The following is a 15693-nucleotide window of genomic DNA, read 5'->3' as shown; positions in this document are numbered from 1 at the left end:
GGTTAAGCCAGGGTTACGTATAGAATTAATAATCTAAAGAAAATTTTGAACGGTTAAAAAATGAAAAGGTTCAGAAGCGGGAATGAAGATTATTTGTTTCAAAATGCAGTAGTTAAATTAATAACTTACCTTACTATATTCCAAAACATAAAGAACTTTCATCCCCTTTACTTCCCTTTCTCTTGTAATACAAACCTTATTAATTGGAAATGACCCTGGTTAGAAAGGTCATTGACAACTTAGTTGCTTCGTAATGAATAACCTTAGTAATTGTTAGTGTGACCGACAAAGTCTTTAGTCAAAATCAACTCTGTATTTAATATAAATAAGACTACAGATACTTTAACCAAAAGTACCCCTTCCCCTCCCCCAGCGGAAAAATATGTGTATATGGGCGATAGAACAATGTGATTTATTATTATATAGTTTATTCCTCATATGATCATGTTATGTGCTTAGTTACTGTATATGTAGGAGAAAGTGTTTAGAGACAACAAGATTCTAATAATCTTAATAGATTCTAATAAGATGTCGATCCACCTGCATGTATATAGATAATTAATTATAAAGTAACCTTTAATTATACTTGTATATATGATTGCATATTGTTATAGTTTAGAGTCTTATAAATTCTTCTTCTTCTTCTTCTTCTTCTTCTTCTATGAAGTATAATTTTGTAGAGCAATTCTTCTATGTCCAGGAGAGTTCCATAACTGAACAAATTTCCATATTATCAATTGGTGTAGATCTATCTCTGTTAATGAAATTTAGGGCCAAACCATTATTATAAGTAGATTGTCTTTCAATGTCGATCTTGTCCAAATTTTAAGTCATTTTTAAAAGTACTGAATCTTCGTTCATACGAGCAGGATCTAACAGTCAAACACAGCCCGCAATATCGCATTAATGTTTGGGAAATAATTTACATCACAAAGCTCAAACCCTTCATGGAGAGACATGACATGTTATCAGTTATGTGTTTCCACAAAGTTCTATCTAAAATTGAATTTCCATTGCTAAGTCATGAGAAAAAAAAGAAAAACAAAAACAGAAAAGAAACAAAAGCGCTCCCCTTTTGATTTTGTTTTGGGGGTTCTCCCGTTTGATAGTTCTGATTTCCTGGAAGGAGATAGGTACCATGTAATATGTCAACCTTTTTTTTTTTTTTTTTTTGGAAAACGAAGCCGAAGATGCTGCATCATGTCGTCTAGCAAGAGGAAAATGATTCATCATAAAGTGATTAGTCATTGTTGTGTTTTTGCTGGCATTTACTCTTAACCGTTGTCTACCAACAATTTGTGGCTTTTGTAATAATGTGATATATTTATTTATTAAGGTACTTTCACAGATCTGTCAAATATCTTTCGAAACGACTTGCCAAATGCTAACAAAATTATGGCTTTATTGTGCACACTTAATGGATCACCATCTAAGGTTTGCGAAGTAATTGAAAGTGGTCTAATAAATGCTAATATGTGTTGTTTTAAACATGCCACCACTATAAGCTCGAAATTCTCCATTATCCGCAATTAACTGGAAGCGTCAACAGCTACTTGACCCGACGACTAGTCCTTTATTTCACTTAGCGCATCGTATATATGTTCAGTGCTGACTGAATCTACTCTTTGTAACCATCTAGGATCCGAGTGTGTGGGGAGTGTGTGCATTTTTGAAGCACTTTTAAATATCACGAATTATTGTTGAAATCTTGGCAAAGCTCGCTGTCTTCACCTCGCCTTTCGTCTGCTGCTAAAAGGGCAAATATAAAGGATTCAGTGCAAGTTATATTTCACTGGTACTGCCAGTTAGTGAGTTCATACTCGTCAGTGAAATTTGTGATGTTTTAACCGGATAAAAATGTTGGAGAAATTAGATTTTCTTTCTTTACAAGAAACTTGCCGTTAGCTAACAAAGTCAATACACCGATAATCCGGAGTACTCCGAACATTTCATTGGAACAAAATTGTTCCAGTTCACGAAATGTAGTCGGGTAAAGAATAAGGGTACACTTATACTGCCTAGCTATAGCCTCTGCTGTTATAGTGAAGTTGTAGAGTGTCTGCCTTAAGTCTTAAGTTCCGAAGTTCGAGTCCCGGTCAGAGCTTAAATATTTGCGTTCTGTTACAGCATGTATTTGAAAGTTAGCGGACTGTTCCAGATGTTCTACAGATTTTGCAAAAATTGTAATGGACCATTGTTTCGCAATCCAGATCACTGCTGAAAGTGAAATGAAATACACCCAAAATAGAAAATTTCCAGTGCTTAGTATGTACCTTAGATGTTTCTGCTCTACATGTCCAAGAAGAGTTACATTTCCTTGATCACAAAATTTTCTTTTATGTGAAAAATATTAAATGCTCATAACTGTGCACTTTTAGTAAAAATATTATAAACATTTCTACTTTTTGAGAAATATATGGACATTTGCTTTTTAATTTCATAACTGAGTTTTAGAAAATAAGTTCTGTTTCGATATAATTACTCTTAGTGCAATCATATGGTGGAAAAAGCATCAAACCGGGTAGGTAGTGAGGATATGGTGTCTTATATGTATTCAAAACGAAAGGAAGTTGGAAAAAAATCAAAATGTCGGACATTATTCAAAATAGACGCCATTCATATAAAAATTTGAAGGAAAGTGAGAATCTAACACCCTCAGTAAATCTGGCGACATTAATAGACCCCTACCCCCTCCACCCCACCCCACATAAAGGACAAAGTCCAACAGGGAAAGCCAGATTCAAAGAACGTAGCATTTCAAACACTTTCTATATCTACTATTGAATTAAACATTTTTGTACAAAAGGCATGGATAGAAGAACTCTCACAGAGCCTAGAAACTTCAAGAAAAACAAAAAATGATCACGAAGAAACTACAGAACATTAGAAGATGATACTAGAAACATACTAAATCAAATCACGTTGCGTTACAAGTTAATTTCGTTCAGTGAACTCAAGATGGTTGCTCTAGTTGTCATATATCAAGGTTAAAGTCTTTGTCTTTATACTGTGTCTTTTGATCTTAGCTCCCTATTTTGGAATCCTGATGTACGGTGATTCACAACAAACGCAATTACCGCTGTGAAAAACTTCTATAGAATCTACCAAAATACTATCAGATGTCAAGTTCCTATCGCCGTGGCTCATTGTTTTGAGTCAATTTAAGGCTCAGATTCTAAATGAAGGTCAAGAACCCAATTTGGTAATATATCTATAACACATTAATTTTATTTTGACGATGTTGACTCATCGGCAGCCAGGCAGATTCTGATCTCTTCGTGGCGCTGTACTCATATTCATAAGCTTCTTTCCAACTGTAATTAGTGAGCGGTCAATGATTATAACAAAATCAAGCTTCTAAATACAATGATAAGTGAAATGCTTACTTTGTACTTATTGTGTGTATATGTCATAATAAGATCCTTAAAATATCGGTGATACCGTACCAACAGATAGAACTTTCTTCTCTTGGGATTAAAGTGTATTTCTTTTAAGTTTATCGTCTAAATGTGGCTCAAAAGTAAGTCAAAATAGTGGTGCGAATATGATTGAGTCAAACTATTTAATCAACTATCACTGAGTGAGAGACAGGACATGAGCAGGTTGTTTTTCCTGTAGTGCTGTATTGAGTTACACTCAACATATGGCTGCTGTATTGGGTTACACTCAACATATGGCTGCTGTATTGAGTTACACTCAACATATGGCTGCTGTATTGAGTTACACTCAACATATGGCTGCTGTATTGAGTTACACTCAACATATGGCTGCTGTATTGAGTTACACTCAACATATGGCTGCTGTATTGAGTTACACTCAACATATGGCTGCTGTATTGAGTTACACTCAACATATGGCTGCTGTATTGAGTTACACTTAAGATTTGGCTGCTGTATTGAGTTACACTCACCATATGGCTGCTGTATTGAGTTACACTCACCATATGGCTGCTGTATTGAGTTACACTCACCATATGGCTGCTGTATTGAGTTACACTCAACATATGGCTGCTGTATTGAGTTACACTCAACATATGGCTGCTGTATTGAGTTACACTCACCATATGGCTGCTGTATTGAGTTACACTTACCATATGGCTGCACTAACTTCCCAGTTTAGGATCACGTTTGTTTTCGATATGAATTCCATTCCATATTTTCTTGTTCGTCTTGCAACCACACATTTACTGCTTCCTGTCAACTGGCGATGAGAAAGACTTTACTGTTAAATATACCCAATCTCACCTCTGACACCTAAAATTTAGCAATATTTAGTCAGTAAATATGCATTTTTAGAAGAAAAAAAATACACCCTAAACAGAAAAATTGAAATACTTTTAGTTTTTCTACACTTTCTCTGCAAAATTGCGCTGAAATTGTCTTTTTCTATCATAATCTGACCAAACTAACCCATTTACAGCCACATCTAAACAAGTTTCAATGTTTACCCCTGCTCAACTTACATTCTACCAATTCAATTCATTCTTTATTTCATATAAACAATGAAATATTCAGACCTCATGTTCAGCACTTTACAGCATTTCAATGATATGAAAACCATATATGGTCATTTAGTATGACATGTCTTCTTGTCAAAAATAGAAAAATATTGACATGTTATGTTACATATAAAAAAATGATCTTTTCTGAGAAACATCACCCTCTAAAAATGCTCCCATTAAAATAGCCGTTTAGCAATTACGCGTAAATAAACATTTTTCAAAGAATAAAGCTTATACCTGGAAATTCACAATGAAAATGGTCTAGATCTTTTCTCAATACAATAAGCAATATAAGAAACGCGGCAATGCCACGAAACCAGGTTTTCAACACTTTTCATAAGAATAAAAATGTATACTGAATCACAGTGCACCACTTTAAAGCACAACCCTAACCCTAACCCTAACCCTAAAACCCTAACCCTAACCCTAACCTAACCCTTTTTTTAGTAACAATGACCTTGACCTTGATCCCAGAAACTCCAAAATCAATCCCAGGCTACAACTTTATATAAGTTTTCTATACACCAAGTTTCATCATGATAGCTCATTCCTAAGTTAAGTTATTGACCGGAAACCCTTTTTCTATTTTAAGTAACAGTGACCTTGACCTTGACCCCAGAAACCCCAAAATCAATCCCAGCCTTTGTCTTGATATAAGCTACATACATACCAAGTTTTATTCAAATAACTTTACCGAAACAAAAGTTATTGACCGGAAACACCAGTTTGACGCCGCCGCCCGCCCGCCCGACCAACGACATACCCCAATCTAATAACTCAGGTTTTCGTTGAAAACCTGGTTAAAAACTAAGCCACAGTTATAACTGTCACATCCTCATATGATTCATTATACCGCATGAAACTACATTTTGGACTACGTACTTCAAGACATTTATTAACAAATATGCAAGATATCTCACACCTTAGAACTGAGATATAAAACAGCGATAAAGTCAGAGGATTCCAAAAGATGGGACCAACTCTTGGACATAATCCAATATGGGAGACAATTTAAAACTGACTAAAGTCCCTTATTTCTTCAAGCAAAATATATACTTCACTATTTTATGTTTTATAAAAGATCATGAAATTTATTATCCCGTACTTCTTGAAGATTGGGGCATCCGTGGCCAGGTGGTTAAGGTCGCTGACTTAGAATCACCGATGTGGGTTCGAGCCTCATTCGGGGCGTTGAATTCTTCATGTGAGGAAGCCATCTAGCTGGCTTACGGAAGGTCGGTGGATCTACCCAGGTGCCCACTCGTGATGAAATAATGCACGAAGGGGCACCTGGGGTCTTCTTCCACCATCAAAGCTGGAAAGGCGCCATATGACCTATACTTGTGTCGGTGCGACGTTAAACCCAACAAAAACAAAATAAACTTCTTGAAGATATCACCGGTCTTTCATATTGCGAAAGATAACTAAACCATGTTTGTTTACTTTATCTGTGTTTGAACTTTGCTCGCGGCTGACACGCAAATCGTTATCATTTTAAGTTGTTCCGCGTTTCGAAAGAGTTTCGTCGCGAAGTAGTGATGTTCTTTAAAACATTACCACTTTTTACTTTCTTTTCTATATTTCTTGTTTCGTGTAAATGCAAGAATTTGACTATAGAGGAATGTCTCACAAAGATTGAAAAACTGGATGAAAGACTCCAAAACCTTGAGAGTATTTCAAGAGGTAAGTATGCCTTCTTTGTTTGTATTAGAAAAAGTAACACAATGTAAATATAGATATGAACAATGTAGGGTATATTTCGGTGTTCCGTTTGGACCATCGCGCTTTGTATTTCGTGAATGTCGAAATCACAAAACTACGATGATGGAAGTTGAAACCACATAATTTATGAACGCTATAATAATAATAATAATAATAATAATAATAATAATAATAACTTTATTTAAAGAGGATAACATATTTGAGCCAGTCTAACATAATAAATTATGTTCCTCTAACATAATAATGTAAAAATTCATCCTAATATATACAGTGAAGTGAAAGACATGAATAAAAATAATGTATTATGAACAAATTAATTCTTAGAACAACCTGAATTTGCTATATGTCGCAATAGTTTGAACCACTGTAATATAATGTCAAAAGAAGAAGAAAAAGGAGAACAAAAGTAAGTTCAACAGTCTTTATAATTTAGATATTACTTAAAATAATTTTGTACCCGAGATAAAATTAAAATGTATGTATCGAAAACGATCAACTTAAAAACACGATGTCGTAAGTTATTAATCAAGGAAATAAAATTTGTTATGCTTTGCGCTCGTTTGCATGATTTTAAGATATAAGATGTGTTTCCGATTTTACAAGCCTCAACAGACAATGAAGCTCGCAACAAAAAATGAAAAGTTTAGTAAGAGCACATTCTAAAAGGTGGAGTTGTATTTCTGAGTGTGGAATTTTTAGTGTGTGTAGGGGGAGGGAGGGTCAAGGTGAAGAAGAAACAATACTGAAAAACACAATTAACTGGAAATAACATATATCGAAGCATGGGGGGTGGTTGTGAAGGGGTGAGATACTAAGACACAATCAGGAAAAACAAGTAAATAAGAAATAGCGGCATTTACTAGCGGTGGTTGCGGCATTTAACGTCAAAGTTGCGACATTTAACGGTGGTTGCGAAATTTAGCAGTGGTGTGACATTTAAAGGTGTCACACTGTTTATTATAATAACAGAATGGAGAAGAATAGTTCCTGTTAGCTACTACTGATAACACGTTGCAATTGTATTTGACAGTTTCCAAACTGTCAAAATGCTTGATTTATCGAGAACTTATCAAAAAGTCACAAAAAGAACAAGTAAATGTTTCATAACTTTAATGATCATGAATATAATACAAGACACCTCGAGCAGGGAACAGGAAACCACAAATCTAAATATGTATAAGAAAACTGCTCTATCTGAAAACAGATAAAAGGCAGACTTTGATTAACTTCAATTCATTTTATATTAATATACAAATACAAAATATTGTCAGATTAAATCCAATATTCTACACTGTCCTAAGCTAATATACACTTTACCAAATACGATAATTTACGAAAGAAACCTTGTACCTGATTATTAAACGAACAAGTAAATACACTTGACCAAATTGTGAGTTTGTATTATTATCCGAATTCAGACAAGTCCATACAATATTGACTATCTAAAGTTGGACAGAATAAAAATTGTGTTTCGTTTTTGCTATCCAAATTCAGATAAGCAATTATGCAGTTCAAAAAACCTAGCATTGGCTTTGCTATTTGAATTGAAATAACTATAAGTTTTGCATCTCATCAGGAATATATGAAATAGATCTTGTGTATGTATTATCGTTGTTATCCGAATTCGCCTAAGCCATAGCATAAAACGATCTGGAGCCGAACAGTAGAGAAACTGTGCGTTGCGTTTGCTATCAAAATTCAGATAAACACCATTTGAGAGCAGGCAGTAGAAAAAACAGCATTGACTTTACTATCTGAATTATATAACTATAAACAGAGGAAATAAATAATGTGTGTCAATGTTGCTATCCGAATTCCGATAAGCCGTTACAAGCGGCCTATGTTGATATTGTATGAATCTATCTTAAATCAGATAAATAAAATGAGTGATAACATTGCACTCAAAATTCTAGACATTCTGAAATCTGATGAAAAGATGAGTATTGCTGTTGGTGTCAGAATTCAAACACTGTGTTAAGCACTGTGTTATGTAATTATACATGTATATGTCATTGAATAAAGAAAAAAAAAAGGAAAGGAAAGCCAATATAACGGGTAAAATTCTGATAAGTATCAGAAAACTGAATGTCCAAGGTAACTGATACTGTGTGAAATAGAATACAAGTCCTTTTGCATTTAACTTTCTGAAAACAGACAAAATACATGTTGTTTGCATGTATTGCCATTAGTCATCATAGAAATAATTACAAATTGTGAAAGATTACAAGATTTTCAATATATTCCATCATGGTTTTTTTTTGTCACTGTTTGCACATCTTACACAACTTGATATGGTTAGAATGTAATTATTGAATGTTTCTGACCTTACATTTTCGAGAAACGTTATCATTTCACATTACGAAAACAAATGTCCATATATTTGTAATATTCAAAGTAATACGAAAATACATCTACTTGAAAACACTATTCCAGTTAGGTAACGTGGTCGCTTTTAAAGATCCAACCTGAAAGTAATAAAAACATAATATTAAATATGAGTTTTTAAAAGAAAAGTAGTTACTTACAAAATACATACCTTAGCCCTTATATATATATATATACATAAAGACAATTTATACGCTTGAGAATTCCTGGTTTCTTAATATATGACTGCATGATTTTCTACCACCTATCACACTTTCATTCTATAAATGCAAACATTTATTGTATAAATTGTGAAAGAAATTTTCGGAGCAGTTTATTGTTCAAAACCAGCTTTAAAGTATTAATATGAACTAAGGCAAAGCCTCAAAGCGAGCTCAAAGAAATCGGATTTATCTAAAAATATTATGCATCATTTATTTGTCACATACAAACTATTCACTAGTCACAAGAATTCAGGAGAACCTATTCGCTTGAAAAAAGTCTACATTTAGTGTCACCATGCCTATAACAGTGAATATCATACGTTGCAAAATTTATGGGAGCCGGTGTCACGGTGACGTCATTACCGCGTTCCCGTTTCTTTCTGCTTATTAATGACATTGTTTCCATTTTCTGGCCGATGCTTGATCTTTTAAATGCAAATAATATTTTTTTCAAACAACTGGAAATCATTCTTTCATTCTTGTTGAGTGATGAATAATTTTTAACAATTGAAAGAAGTTCTGTATTCACTCCGGAAAGAAGTACTTCCTGTGAGCACCAGTCCGCTAGGGTGCGCTTTTTTAAAACTTCCGACGAAACTTTTCAAATCCATCACCAAGTGTGAAAGTATACTTGCGTTACCGTAAAGCTCGATTCTCGAGCAGGCCCTTTGGGCCTGCTCTTCGAGCTCGCTATTACAGAAGTAATATGAAATAAGGCAAAGCCTCAAAGCGAGCTCAAAGAAATCGGATTTAGCTAAAAATAATATGCATCATTTATTTGTCACAAAGAAACTATCCCCTACTCACAAGTATTCAGGAGAACCCATTCACTTGAAAAAGTCTACATTTAGTGTCACCATACCTGTAACAGTGAATATCATACGTTGCAAAAATTATGGGAAGCCGGTGTCACGGTGACGTCATTACCGCGTTCCCGTTTTCTTTCTGCTTATTAATGACATTTTTTTCATTTTCTGGCCGATGCTTGATCTTTTAAATGAAAATAATATTTTTTTTCAAACAACTGGAAAGCATTCTTTCATTATTATTGAGTGATGAATATTTTTTTAGCAATTGAATGAAGTTCTGTATTCACTCCGGAAAGAAGTACTTCCTGTGAGCACCTATCCGTTAGGGTGCGCTTTTTAAGAACTTCCGACGAAACTTTTCAAATCCATCACCAAGTGTGGAAGTATACTTGCGTTACCGTAAAGCTCGATTCTCGAGCAGGCCCTTCGGGCCTGTTCTTCGAACTCGCTATTAACGTTTTGAATAAAATGACTAAACACCATTTTTTAATCATTTATTATACACCTGAATAAAATTTGTGAATGTCAAGTTATTATTGGACAAAAGTGAATCAACAGAATCTGTAATATAAAGGAGGAAGACATTTTACTTACTTTTATTTATAATCCACAATGGTCTGTGTATATCCCTGTTAATAACAGCAAATGTTGACACATGAATGTAGTTTTCTGCAATAATGATTATAATACAATTAGAACAGAATACTCACATCAATATATTATTAAAAATACATGTATAGCTTCGTGTTCAATACAGGAAATATCCTTTGACTTTTGTATAAAATTCTTGAAGAAATTGGTTTTGAAGACAGCAGCTATATTTTTGTACCATGTATGTTTTTTAGATCTTGTAATAGAAAAACTGGACTATACATTTAAATCTGAGATGAATAAATTCAGTTGAGTAATCATTTTTACAACTCTTGTATTACATGCTCCAGTAATTTATTGACTCTTGTGTTATCGGCAACTGTATTGAACTACACCAAATACATATGAAGCTGCCGCATGTGTATTTTAATCATATCGTATTTCTAAACAAAACACATATATCAAGATTTCAATATTATCAAACTACGCCATCTTTTTTTCTTCCATATTTCAGGAAGTATGCTTGATGTTTTCATTAGACGCCAAGTTCTTTACTAAAATATGTCTATTGTTTGAAAAGAATGTAAATTGAGATATTCTTCATTGAATTTCTGCGCAAACGAGAAAATAAAATACATCCATTTTATTCTAGTATTTTATAACACTCTATTCTAGAAGTATGTGAAAAATTTAGAAAGATGTTAGAAAACACCAAGAGTTTATGGTGAATTTTTGTTTCCAAAATAAAGACATACTTCTTATCGGATGTTTGTCTTAGATTTTTAAAATGAATTTTGCAGATTGACAGAAACACTATGTTATACATATATTTCTTGTTTTCATTGTTTACATTTAAAAGATTTTTCTATAATCTCAAATTATTTGTACATTCATAATACATTATACTGTGTTAACATTTCAGATAAGGCATAATAGATAACGCAACCAAATTTGAAAATATCAACAACCGCTCTTATAGTCTATGTAAACATAATATTGCCAAATTAATGCATACATTGATTTAACAGTACTTTGAATTAGATTAAAAACCATACACTGTAACTTTTACTATGGATGAAACACAATATATATTTGATTTTATCACTTTATGTTAACTTCTAATAGCAGTGATAAAATCGGTTTGTAAGTGTTGTATATAGCTAACAAGGCAATATTGTTTTCTCTGGTATGATCTTTACATACACTGTTAATATATCTAGTTAATTAGTAAATTTAGGCACTAGAATTTTTTTTTTAGATCCGAAAATAAATGAAGCTATGGTACAAAATATTTTAATTCATTTTTTTCTCCATATTTTCTTTATTTCTTTATTTGAAATTGTTATACAAGTACAATTCTTATTTGCATCAAACGATCACTAGTTGTAATTTCTTACCTTTGTATTGCATAGTACACAAGGCCTCCATTACCAATGAATCTGAATCCAGTATGTGGGAACTAGCATGCGAACTCTGAAATTTAACAGTACACCTTTCACAAATCACAAAGTAACAAATACAGCGTCCTAGCAATGAATTTTTACTAAATGAAAGCTAATAATTATTAGTCCCACTTTTTGAACAACAGATCAGTACAAATAAATAATGAACATTTAAATAACTAAGTGATACATACTTCATTTTAAAATATTTTACGGAAAACAAACTTTTCTTCTAAATTTACTAGAAAAAGTATCTAATTACATATACATGTAGGGATACAAACCTTCCGAAAAATATCCATGCTCAGAAACGACCAGAACAAATAACGATTTCCTGTAATTCTGCATAAATAATGTCCGCTAAAACCGATGTATTTTATCCGAAATAGCTTTCCAGTGCGTTTATTGTAGTTAGCACTTTCTTATGAATTCAATTTATATTGGCGCCCTAATTTACAAAATAAATTTCAGTTGATTTTCTTTTTTTTTGTTTACATTTTGGGAACATAGGCTAGTGTCCGTTGGTTTGAAGTAATGATAAGAATCTTGTAAATAAACATCCTGGTTATTATCAGTGGAAGCACAAGGTTTAACACGAAAAATAATCGTTTCAGGATAGTGTTTCCGACTTGAGTCTAAATATTATGTGCTACGATTTCCCATGGTATAATGTTCATATCCGTGTGTAAATAAACATTCCGATGGATCGTCCTAAATCAACACTGACAGTGTAAAATGTATATAATCTATCATCATTTCGAATTGTATCCTTAATAAAAATGATTTCTTATTACTTTTTAGGTACTTATTTCGTTTCATTATTTCTTGTATTATACCTGGCTAATCCTAATTGGATGTTTGTTCCTTATAATATTTCTTTTACTGAAACAATTCAAATCAAGATAATAACTACCGGAACATATGATATCCAACTTTGGTATTTAAAGTGGAACTGCAACAAGTGTGCTATAAATCATATATCATTGTATTGTCAAATAATATAAAGCAAAGCAAAATAAATTCTTTAAGCCATTAACTAGACACTAGACTGAAAATAAACAAAGATATTAAAACTTTAATTTTATAAACAATATTATGTAGTTGCACAGGAGTCAAAAGCCAGTCAGTTCTGGAGATATTCCCTAGGGAAATGATTGCAAGGTTTATCAGTCTTGTCTGAAATGCTCTGAAAAGACATAATCGGCATTTGATTACCCACAGTTAATGTGGAACATGTTTGAAGCCAAACTACCTCAAAGTGGTATGCAGCGAACAGTTTCATATATTTCCCAACCCATCAGGTATTGACAGTTCTGACCGAAGAGAGAAAAAGCTTTCCTTTCATGAGGAAAATTAATCATTCTGTTATTTTCGAACTGACATGAAAAACATGTACATAAAAATCAGGTTTCGTAAGTAGAAATGGCCGATTTTGTATTGTTACTTGTATTGTTACTTGAATACAAGAGCCAGATGTTTGTTATAAGATTTTGTATTCAACTGATTATCTATGATGCTTTTTGAAAAGGGGATTCCCACGAATTAGTAAATGTTGTGAAAAATGAATGAATGCTTGGACATTGTTCCCAAGAGACAGACCTGTCCAAATTTCCCGAGATATCTAAAATCAACCAACAAAGCTCAAATTATTATATTTTTTTTTCGAAAAAAAAATCACTTATTTGAGCAAGGGGCAGTAAGTTTGAATATTCCAAAAATAACACTGATACCAGTGCGAAAAAAAAAATCATAAAAAAATCCAATATTGAGACATGTCTGTTTAACTCTACCACCATTAACAGTGTTTTATTGTACAATTTATTTGACCTGTCAAAACATGGACCCGGCTTTCCTTATTTTCTGTTCGAGCCTATATAAGATTAACATGAAAGTCGGGAACATGTTTTGACAGGTCAATTAAATAGTACAATAGTACCGTAAAAGCATCATTTTTATTATTTAGAGGATGGGGACATTTTATTTTTTCAAAATGATGCGAAAATGCCCATATATCATTATACGTTAAATCACGCCAGAAAATGATTAAAACATTTACATTTTTGTCTCATAGCGACAAATTTTAGTTTTTGGCTCATTTTATGCATGAGGGGTGGGCAAGTTTAGACTCTCACATACAGACATCTTATCGTGCTATTGAAAACACTTGCATCTGGTTTAATTTGCGAATGATATATAGAAGTTAAAACCAGTAAAACTTGCTTAAATAGCAAAATTATAAGTGAAATATTTTGCGCGTTTGTATATAGTTAAGAACCGTTTGTTTGATATTTTAAAATTTCTGGGGACTACAAACGCTAATTGACGTCACAGCAGCAAAATTGTTGTTTTTTTTTTTTTTTTTTTAAAAAATTCTTCAACTTAGTAACGTAAAAGATTCATTTTTATATTTTAAACCATCATAGCGCATATTTGGCATTTCGTCATTCAGGGGACGTTTAGAGTGTGTGGACCTCATAAAATATGCAAATAGGGAGATGGGACATTTCATTTTCGCAAAATGATGCGAACTGTCCTTATATCATTCCTAATGACGAAATATATTAAATTACGCTAGAAACCTATAAAAACAGATTTACTTTACATTCTTTATCTCATAGAGACAAATTGTAAATTTTGGCTCATTTTGCGCGTGAGGGTAGGCAAGTTTAGACGCTCTTATACAGACATTTTTTCATGCTATTGAAAACATATTTATCTCAGACTGGTTTAATTTGCAAAAAGATATACAAAAGTTCAGAAACTAGAAAAACTCTCAATTTTATTAATTGCAAAATCAAGTGGCAGGGTCCAGTTTGGTATTTGACCCGGGTACATATTTAGAATGAAACAGGTAGATATACTTTAAAGGCATTTATATTCAACTTGTTGTTAATGGTGTTTATAAAACTATGGATTCCTTCATACAAGTAATTCTTGTGTAAAATAAATATATGCTTGAATCCATTTTCCAAACGGCCGGGTCTAAAATCGTACATGAGGTAACGGAACTTAAACGGTATGGAAACTGTCATTCATTCATCCATCCATCCAGATTTAGCTCAAATTTGTGAAAAAAAAAACGGTTTTGAGGCACTTTATTTTCCCAACATTATTTACGTCTGGTCACAAATATTCATGCGTTAAAAATATCGTATAAGTACCTTTTCCGTGTCTGTTTGTACACCTAACAAAATTCCTAATTGGTCAGTTTATATTTTATTACTATTTTGTTAATAATGCACGTATTCACATGAAATTTCACATACCGACATTTGAATAGGTACTCCAGCTAATTATTGATTTATTTTTGGCGACTCACAGCCAAAGTAACCGCATTAGGCGTTTTGACTAACATTGCATTTTTTGCACGTGCAGGGCATGCGCACCAACATGCACGTATTCGTTTACACTTTTGGCACTACTGACGAAAGTCCTACTAGAAAAACACATATCATGGTGAAACTGACACAAAAGCAACGCGATCGAGCTGTCGAAATATTGCTAGCCGGGACACATTTACGACACGTGTGTAATTATTTTTGCAATTTCAAAAGAATTTTGATACAATTTGTTTGTAGCTGTTACTTTGATGGTTATTTCCATTTTTAACCTTATTTCCGTTTACAAGAACCTTCAATCGTTGATTATCTATCATCCGCGCTCTTTTGGCAAAATTTAACCCAAGGACAATTCATTGAAATGACCGATTTTGAGTTTTGTTGTAAAATTCCTACAGCCCGGGCGCGTTGCCCTTGTGTCAATTTCACAATGAAATGTGTTTTTCTAGTAGGACTTTTGTCAGTAATGCCAAAAATGTTCACTAACAAGTGCATATTGGTGTGCATGCTCTGCACGTGCAAAATATGCAATATTGGTCAAAACGCCTAATGCGGTTTCCGCTGGCCGTGAGTCGGCAAAAAATAAATCAATAATCAGCTGCAGTATCTATTCAAATGTCGGTATGTGAAATTTCGTGTAAATACATGCCTTATTAACAAAATAGTAATATAATATAAACTGACCAATTAGGAATTTTGTTA

At 33.1% G+C, this 15693-nt stretch overlaps 1 protein-coding gene and 1 long non-coding RNA gene across 2 annotated transcripts; both read right to left on the bottom strand.

Annotated features, from left to right (window-relative positions):
• Nucleotides 1-3566: 3566 nt before the first annotated feature.
• LOC128547545 (uncharacterized) lies at nucleotides 3567-5492 on the bottom strand. The gene is made up of 2 exons (XM_053520526.1): nucleotides 5424-5492; nucleotides 3567-4070 (listed from the first exon to the last, which is right to left on the bottom strand). The coding sequence occupies exons 1-2, from the start codon at nucleotides 5490-5492 to the stop codon at nucleotides 3567-3569; spliced, it is 573 nt and encodes a 190-aa protein (XP_053376501.1).
• Nucleotides 5493-8265: 2773 nt separating this feature from the next.
• Nucleotides 8266-12673, bottom strand: LOC128547341 (uncharacterized). Its single transcript, XR_008366461.1, has 4 exons — nucleotides 11938-12673; nucleotides 11609-11684; nucleotides 10215-10289; nucleotides 8266-8688 (listed from the first exon to the last, which is right to left on the bottom strand). It is a non-coding gene; the product is annotated as an uncharacterized LOC128547341 (long non-coding RNA).
• Between the last annotated feature and the right edge of the window lie 3020 nt (nucleotides 12674-15693).

Source organism: Mercenaria mercenaria, chromosome 12 (genome assembly GCF_021730395.1).
Source record: "Mercenaria mercenaria strain notata chromosome 12, MADL_Memer_1, whole genome shotgun sequence".
NCBI classification, from domain to species: domain Eukaryota; kingdom Metazoa; phylum Mollusca; class Bivalvia; order Venerida; family Veneridae; genus Mercenaria; species Mercenaria mercenaria.
Note: the sequence above shows the minus strand (reverse complement) of the source record. Positions and strands in the feature narration are given on the sequence as shown.

Bases quoted from the DNA above. Each gene is read 5' to 3' on its own strand.
- LOC128547545 (XM_053520526.1), bottom strand. From the start codon at position 5,492: ATGTCCAAGAGTTGGTCCCATCTTTTGGAATCCTCTGACTTTATCGCT. The intron at 4,071-5,423 runs GTGTGAGATATC...AACTCAATACAG, and splicing joins TTTTATATCTCAGTTCTAAG to CAGCCATATGGTGAGTGTAA.